This window comes from Dasypus novemcinctus, chromosome 16 (genome assembly GCF_030445035.2).
Source record: "Dasypus novemcinctus isolate mDasNov1 chromosome 16, mDasNov1.1.hap2, whole genome shotgun sequence".
Classification (NCBI taxonomy): Eukaryota; Metazoa; Chordata; class Mammalia; order Cingulata; family Dasypodidae; genus Dasypus; species Dasypus novemcinctus.
The window spans coordinates 1,883,721-1,893,331 of NC_080688.1; the positions used below are offsets into that span (position 1 = coordinate 1,883,721).

A 9,611-nucleotide genomic window follows, 5' to 3' on the forward strand; every position below is an offset into this window, starting at 1 on the left:
TCAGTCCCTTTGTCACTTCCCCAAAAATAATCTTTTTACATGTTCATATTATATGTGCTGCAGCTGATGTACAGATATTGAAACAGTAGCTTTCACATATGGTTCCATTTGGGTTTACATTATGGTTTATGTTTTACACTATGCAATTTTCTAAATTTTCAGTTATCTTATGTTTTACATTATGGTTTACATTTTAGCCTATAGACTTTCATATATTTTTGGTGTAATTTAACATGTCCTATATCCGTCATTGCATGATCTTGTGGAACACTTCCATTGCCCCACAGTTACACTGATTCCATCTATTCAACACCTCTTTCCCCCTCCACTCAGGGCCCACCATGACAATCAATCTTCATTACTTGAAGGACCATATTCAGAGATACTTGCAACAATGTTGAGGGCTTGACATACTTGACCATCCTATCACATTGGGAGCCACCAATTCTTTTGAGAGATACAGTTCCCTCTGTTTGAGACATCAGTCTTCCCTAGAATGTAGGTATACCTTCAGTCTCATTGTATGGGTCTCCACCCAATGATATAACCCACTATGACAAAATGAGCACTCACACACTCCCTAGAAGTTGCCCTGTGTCAGATGCCCCCCTTAAGCCTCTTTAAAAGGTGACCTTTCTTACTATATTTTCTAAAGAGTTTTCTCAACATTATAATTTCAATCACATACATGACAATCTCCTATGTTCAAATGTTCCCCCCAAACTCACCCCAGTTTCTTGGGCCATCTGACCCACCCTTCCATCCCTAGTCCCCTTTAAGCACACAAAGCCCCACCCAAAGGAATCTCTATGGCCCCATTTTATCCCTTCCCTGTACAAATACTTAAATTCAGTTTATCTTAGATTTCCCCCATAGGTATCAGCTTTGCAACCTTCCTCTACCCCCCAACTTCCTTTTAGCTTATCATCCAGTCTCTAGCTCTCTGAGACAGCTTGGTTTACTTATTTCATATCAGAGAGGTCATGTAGTATTTGTCCTTCAATGCCTGGGTTACTTCACTCAACATAAGGTTCTCAAAATTCATCCATGATATCACATATGTTTGTACTGTATTCCTTCTTATAGCTGAGTAGTATTCCATTGTATGGATATACCACATTTTATTTATCCATTCATCTGTTGATGGTTATTTGGGTTGATTCCACCTGTTGGCAATAGTGAATAGTGCCTAATAATACGCTGTAAATACTTTTGTATACTGATTATATACAACAGATGAGCTGGATCTGTGGAATTTCAGAAAACTTACTTCCATATCCAGACCAAACTTCTAGGGTTTGTACGAATTATATAACAAGAGTGTCTTCCAAGATGTAATTCCTTGGTAATTCATACATATTTGTAAACCAAAGAAATATATATATATATATTTGACTGTTAATCATTTTGAGTTAAAATCTATTTGTATACTTTAAAAGTAACATGGAGTTAAATTACAGTTTTTAAGCTATTTTTCATTTGAACAAATATATTTTGAGCTTTAGTCCTGCAATTTTTTTTTGAGTGCATGCACCCGTTCTAACAAAAAAAAAAAAAAAAAAAAAATCGCTTGCAATATATCAAATGTGTTTAATTGTGGACTAGAGACCAAGTTTTCCCTAGAGGTCTCCGGGAAACAAAATACTACATTCCTCAATAATTAGACCTCAGCCCATTTACTTCAAGTGTTTAAAAGTCTTGCATAAGGATAAAAAGTAACTTTATTTATTTAAATTCCATTTCTATTGAAATTCTCTTCATGTTATATGAATTAAGTCTTATTATCTGAGGCAAAAATATTCCTAGCAATCTAAAAAGCTCAGAATGTGATAAACGCATTTCAAATTAGAGATACTAAAAGTTGGGATTTATTTTTTAATTTCTTTTTTAGCCTGCCTGCATAAGTGCAACTTTAAGAGTTTGGTTACCTGTGTGATTACTTAAGTATGCCCCAAAAATTTAATTTAATTAAAAAATATAAATGACTAAATTTTTCAAATTATCACCTTCAACTGGGATGGTAGGGAACTCCTCTTATATCTAATTTTGCAGATCCATCTCCCAAATTCTTGCTTAATAATTTATTTCAAGGAAAAAATCCTAAGGGAATGTAATATATTTCTATATGAGAAGCAGTAGACATCATTTGAAATTGATTTTCAAAGTCATTATTCCATAAACAGGAATAACATTTATTTGTTTGCATACATTATGAAAATGGTAAGCTTTATCATGTAGTATCTTATTCTTTCTTTTCAAAGAAATGGTTTGCTGGAAGCAAAGTAATCTCATTTATAATAAGTATTGTTCAGTTATCAAATCTTAACCTGTTAAGAGTCTAAATTTACTTAGTAAAAATTATAGTTCCTTAAAGTGTTGATTACAATTCATATGAAAAAGATAAACATGCAAAAAATCTCAGACAATCTAAATAAAAGAATGTGTTTTATTTAATAAATTATGTTCAGTAAATTTTATCATTTTTCCTACATGTCCATATTCTTGATTTGGGCCTTTTCTGGGCTCACTATGTTATCCAGGTTTTACTTGAATACTTCCAACAAAAGAATATCTAGGTAAGTGTTTGACATTTATCTTCTCTTATATGGAAGATGTGTCTTAGGATAACAAGGAAACAGTACATGAGTGTCCTAACAGGTTTGAATCAGCTTCAATATAAAATTTAATGAAGCAGAACTCAAAACTCAAGGGAAACTTGGAGGAGAACAGTGCAAATATGTGCACAGATAATGATAAGAATAAAAACCTATATTGTGATCAAAATATTTAACACTTTAATTGCTTATTTGATACAATGGTGTAAGAAACAATTTCTGGCTTTCAATTTAAATGAAAATTTTATGTACAGTAAACTAGTTTTCAGATTTTTCATGTCATGACAAATGTTAGTATTACTTATTCTCTTCCTGCCAAAGTTCTGGGATTTGTGTTTAAAATACTTTGAATGGATATTTCAAGTGTTTACCTCACAATGCAAGATATTACCTAATGCAGTTTAGCTACATTACAGTTATATTCATTTTGGGGTGGAAACTGTAATTTATTTCAATCCATAGCAGAATACAATGCCATCAAATCTCTCATTCCTCAATGTATTTCTTTTAAAATAATTTCAGTTGAAGTTCTCATGTGTAATTTCATGTAGTCAAGGAAATGGCTTTTTATGTTGGGGGAGGAGGCAGGGAATTCTTTCAGTGAACAGTAGATTTAAGGTGTCTTTTAGGCACTTATGAACATACACACACATTTTAGCAGTTTTACAAGAATGTCAGGTGAAATATTTGTTTTTTGAAGGTATGGCCTAAAATTAAGTTCTACAACTTAATGGGGAGTATTTTACAGTATTCATTAATGACAATGTTTTCTAGGAAAAAAAAATCTTTTGCAATCAGATGTGACAGAAAATTGTATTAGATAATAGTATATACATAGCAAAATGTAAAAGAATTATTTCTTTTAAAAGAAATGAAAAGAATAATAAGTACATATTTTAGAGCCCATATAAGTATATTGAATACTACATGAGGAATTGATTGTGATTAATATCTCCAACAGCAAAAACAAGTCAGGGTTAACAAAACTAGCTGGGTAAACACATGTTCTCTACAAAGTTAACTCCTATGACAAGTTTCTAATTAAAGCCTAACAAAGGGCCTAGTAGATGAAAGTTACAGTAATAAGAGCTTTGATATAGTTCAATTTAGGGAGAGAGTAAGAGTAGCATACAATATTTTACCTGGCTATTAGAAAAGGTATGGAGACATATGTTTCTTCCAGCAAGCTAGTGAAACCTTCAATATATTTGCAAGTCACATAAAATATTCAACCACATATTACTCCAAAATGGCATATTTTCATTTTTCATTTTTATTTTTCTAATCATGTAACATTTTTGACTGAGTTATGAAAAACATGCTTTCTTTTTCATTACATTTATGAATGGGTGTGTTTTAAAACCTGTAATTGTCTTGTTTTTATAATATTTTTAAGGCAAATTCATATTCTATTTTCAAGTTGCTTTTTTTAGTTCCCTTCTCACTTTTAATCATGGGTTCATCATTCCAAATTCTTCTTTTAAAAGAGATTATAATTAACATATTTGTTATTAAAATATACTTCATATTTAGAATTTTTTTCTTAAGAAGTTTTCCCAAACATGAATCTGTTAAGTCCAATAGATAATAACTAATCAACATTCATGATACATGATGATTATTTTTTATAAAATAAGACTATCACCTATTACCAAAATATATTAGTGCACACTTGACTACATCTTTCACTAATTTTTTTTTATAACTTAATTTTAAATGACTTGATATGTTTTTAGATTATTAATTTACCAGGTTTTGAATGGTTGATTTCCTGTTTGATGCATCACCTATTTATCTCTTTTTCCTACTTGTTCTGTCAGGTCATTTGCTCTTGTCCTTTGATGAAGTCTTTACATATTTGAAATATCAGCCAATTTTAAAAATTGAACAGGGCATTTTTTCCAGATGCTTGTGAAAATTTGCAATTTTCTGAATGTTTTTTCCAGGAAAAACATAATAAATATGAATAAATGAAACAAGCATTCCACTATTTTATAAAGTATTGAGAGTGTTTCTATTTTAATGTTTAGAAAATGTCATTCTTTCTTAAGGTTTCTGGATGATATATTCTCATACAATAACATTGTATAATATTATTTCTACTAGCTGCTAATTTATAATCTTTCTTTCCCATTTCTCTTTTTGAAAAATTATCCTCCTATTTTATTTACTTCTATAATATTTTCTCTGCTGAATTTTCTATTCTTTTTTATTTTAAAAAAATTTCCACCTTTGTTTTTAGTTTAATAATCTTTTTCACTTCTTAAATTTTTCTTTATTTTTAAAGAATCTTTAGATAACATAAATGTCACATTGCAAATAAAGAAAATTCCATATACTCCACAACTTGCCCCTCCCATATTTTTCCCCATTAACAGCATCTTTCATTAGTATGGTGCATTTGTTACAATTGATTAACCCATATTTAATCATTACTACTAAGCATGATATATAGTTTATATTATGGTTTACACTTTGCACCATACAATTTTATAGGGTTTGACAAAATGTGTAATTGCTTGTACCCATTACTGCAATATCATTGTTTAATAATTATATTTTAGATTAAAAAAATAATTACTTCATAATCTGAAGTAATTCAGGTTGGTAATTCATGAACCAGTTTACAGAGATCTACCCTGAGATGATTCTGTCTCCCCAATAACATGTTATATGTGTCAATATTTTTGATATATTAAAAATACAAACCAGCTTTTATTATATAAAAATATTATGGCTATCAAAGTATTTATTATTAGCAATGTGAAAATACTTAAATAAAATATGATGGAATATTCAAAATTTACTAGTATGAAAAAATTATAATTTACATAGTCAAATTTATAGAACACTTGACTGTTTTTTTAATGTTACAAAAGTTATGAAGATTTCCAATCTAAAATTAATAGTTAGCATTCTTTCTTCAATATTAATATATTTATTTCTGTCATCTTTTTTCATGGTATAGAATATTGAATAAAATATCATAATGATGGTAGAATGTAACTTCAATTTTGTTTTGTGAATCATATTTACTTTTTATCTCTATTTATTGTACTAGGTAAATTGTATTTGAAGTAAGAGTCTATTACTATATACCTATTTTAAACATGACAATTAAGAATATTTTCAATTGTATCATCTTCTTTTTGGAAAATATTAAATACATGTAATATTTTCTTTAATTTGCATTTGTGATAACTTAATAGTAAAATATTTCTTAGTTTTACTCAACTTGGGTTACTATACCTAAAGAGAACTTTTTGATATATCATTAAATTCTATAGGTGAGATTTACATTGGTACTTGCATGTCTTTAATCAGCAGTGTCTTTGTCAGTTTTTCTTTGCCAAAATTCAATGTCAAGTTTGGCAAGCTATTTTTTGGACTTTTAAAATCTTTTCTTTTGAAATAATTTCAATCTTAGAGTGCAGTTGAAAACAATATTAAAAACAACATACAGATAGGTTGAATTTACCATCCCACAATCACAGATACACCAGTTTTAACACTTTACTCCTTTGCTTTATCTTTCTATACATCTGTCTGTCTATCTATCTATCTATCTATCTATCTATCTATCTATCTATCTATCACCTATCTATCTATCATCTATCTATCTATCTATATCTATCTATCTATCTATCTATATCTATCTATCTATCTATCTATCTATCTATCTATCTATCTATCTATCTATCCATCCATCCATCCATCTTCTGGACATTTGAGGAGGTTGACTATCTTTCATTGAGAAGACATTTTCAAACTCTTAGATTTGTTCCACATCATCTTTTTAATAAGAATGATCTAATAACATAATTTTTTTCCTAAGCCATTAATAGACTTCTCATTCCAAATCTTGATTGAGGAGTAAGAGATAGCCTTTTGCTAATTGCAACTTCTTTCAAGTGTTCTTTAAACTTAAAATTCTTATGTCAGTTTAGCCAAGTCATCAAGGTTGGTAAGATTACCTTTTATCCATATACTCCTCCCCTGTTCCAGATTATGCATTCCATATGAAGAGGCTGATAGTTTATTTTTAAAATCCAATCTTATATGCAGATATCTTTAGATACATCTGCATTGTTCTAGTGTTTATGTTTCAAAGTCTATTATTATTATTGACATATGCAAATTTTGTATTCAGACACATTTCCTGAACATTTCAAAGGAGGAATGGGAAAGGGGGATGTTTAGCTGATTATATTTGTTGTGACTTTTTCAAAGGTTCTTCCAAGTCTTTTCTTCAACTTTTCTAATGGTTCCCCTCATATTTTCTTTCATTAAGTTTTCTCAAATTTCACTCTTTATCTTATGATTTTCAATATAATGGTTTATTTTTAAAATTATTATCTTTTGTCAGTCTGCACATTTTGAATCATTCTTCCTGCTCATGTAATGGGTCTGACAATCATACCTGGTATAATGTGAAAAATGTTTAAAAATACTTTGAAGTTACCAAGTATAGTTAATATTCAGAGTTCTAGAAACTATCACTGTCCTGTGCAGCAATAAATGTTGACAGAATTTAATATCAATATATATATTGACTAAATATTCTATTAGTAAAGCAAGGTAGACTAATTAGCAAAACATACTTGTTCTGGAAATATATAAAAGCCAGTGTTTTTGTTTTGTCAGAAAAAAGGATAATAGGTTAAAATTAATTCCTTCACTTGTAATTAATTCATCATACTTGACTTGCTCCTTGACTTAAGATAGAGTAATTAATTTTATCATACAGTTATTTAATGATTCATAATCAAGCTTTCCTTAGTGTCTGGCATACTTCCATTTCCTTCTTTTTCCTGGCCTGAGAAAATTCCATTTACATTTAATCAAGAAATGATTATGAATTCATTTGTATGACCTGTAATATTTCTTCCATACAAATATTATTATAACTTTTATTTCAATTTATGGACAAGTAAATACCTTTAAAAGGAGAAATGTAATAAAGAAGAATTTTAAAAATAATGTAAACCATTTTCCCAACCCTTATGGTAAATTTACAGTTATATAAATTGAGATGATTTTTTCATAAGAAATAAACACAACCCCAATGTGTCATGTGAAGATATTCCCAAGTAAGAAAAATAATTGGCATCTATTGCTTTATTTTAGATAAAATATTTAGATGATTTAGATTAAAATAATCTAAATGCTTTATTTTCTTTTCATTCTGTTATATCATTTTTAGGCAATGCTACCAGCTTCTTTTTTAATTATAAAAGTTGTAGCTTTAAAGAAAAATCATGTAGAAAATAGAGATCCACTTTTAATCTCTCCCCCACAGTTTTCCACAGTAGTTACTTAACATTAGTGTGTTTTTTTTAATTGAAGAAACCATATTATCATTAGACCATTAACTGTAATCTATAGTTTATATTAATGTTCATTTTTTGTGTTGTACAATACTGTTAATTTTTAGGTTTTGTTCTTGATATAGACGATAACTTAAATTTCCCCTTTAAACCACATAGAAGTATATAAATCAGAGATGTTAACTGCACCATACATTTTGATTGTGTAATCAGTAAAAAGCCATTATTTACATTTTATCATTTGTCAAAAGGCTCTTGTTTAATGGACACAGATTCAGTGTAGTGAATTAGGGATAGACATATTCACCTAAGGCAATTTAAGAAAATTCCATTGCATTGAGTAATGATTATTTTTCTCTATTAAAGGACAGCCAATGTTATTACATAGAAATATAAGATATTATTTGTTTACATTTTCATTTAAGGCATGAAAGCAGAAAATCAAAGTTTTGGAACAGATCTTATACTTCTTGGTCTTTTCCAGTATGGCTGGATGAACACTTTCCTCTTTCTGGCTATTGTCATCCTCTTTACAGTATCGTTGATGGGGAATATCATACTGATTCACCTCATCCGAATGGACATTCGACTCCACACACCAATGTACTTTTTACTCTGTCAGCTCTCCTTCATTGACATGATGTACATCTCCACCACTGTGCCCAAGATGGCAATTAACTTTCTGTCACATAGTAAGACCATCACTTTTTTAAGCTGTGAGATCCAAACCTTTATGTTTTTGATGCTTGGTGGAACAGAAGCCCTTCTCCTTGGTTTTATGTCTTTTGATAGATATTTAGCCATATGTCACCCTTTATATTATCCTGTACTCATGAGTAAAATGAACTGTTTGTCCATGGTCATATGTGCATGGGCTAGTAGTTCCATTAACTCTTTAATACACACTTTGTATGTATTTCAACTTCCATTCTGTAGGTCTTGGCTTATTAACCATTTCTTCTGTGAAGTTCCATCTCTATTGTCATTGGTGTGTCAAAACACTTCCCAGTATGAATATACCATTTTCTTGAGTAGCCTTATTATTCTGCTGCTACCATTCATGGCCATTTTAGCATCCTATGGTTATGTGCTCAGTGTTGTATTCCAGATGAGTTCCAGTAAAGGACAGACAAAAGCTGTCTCCACTTGTTCCTCCCACATGGTTGTGGCAAGTTTATTCTATGGGACTAGTCTTTCCACCTATATGAGGCCACACTCCTTTCATTCCACTGAACAGTATAAAGTGGTGGCAGTGTTCTATACCATTATCACACCTCTTCTGAACCCATTTATCTATAGCCTGAGAAATAAAGAGGTCATGGGGGCCATGAGAAGAGTTTTGAAATAATGAGATTTATACAAATATGATTTTAGTAAACCCCTAATGATTTAGATTGAGCAACATAAAAAGTCTTGACTAGTCTACTGTGTGGAAAGATGTGAAATCCAAGAAATGCTTACTAAATACAATGATAAATACTTTTATACCTTAACTTTTAAGAAATATAGTGAGCATTGTTATTTGAAATGATGGATTTCTAGAATCTAGAGAAATCATGTGATTATCAACTTTGTTTAGCTACTATTTCTACAGATATTCCTGTGATTTTACATGTTTATTTCTAACCCACTGCAATAAAGTAGATATTGCAGTAAAGCAAGTCACACA

General features: G+C 30.0%; 1 protein-coding gene across 1 annotated transcript; it reads left to right on the forward strand.

Moving 5' to 3' along the window:
* Window positions 1–8,369: 8,369 nt before the first annotated feature.
* On the forward strand, window positions 8,370–9,290 carry LOC101419358 (olfactory receptor 2AK2). The gene has a single exon (XM_004479488.1). The coding sequence runs from the start codon at window positions 8,370–8,372 to the stop codon at window positions 9,288–9,290; it is 921 nt and encodes a 306-aa protein (XP_004479545.1).
* Window positions 9,291–9,611: the final 321 nt, after the last annotated feature.

Excerpts from the sequence above, each read along its gene's own strand:
- LOC101419358 (XM_004479488.1), top strand. The coding sequence starts at position 8,370 with ATGAAAGCAGAAAATCAAAGTTTTGGAACAGATCTTATACTTCTTGGT.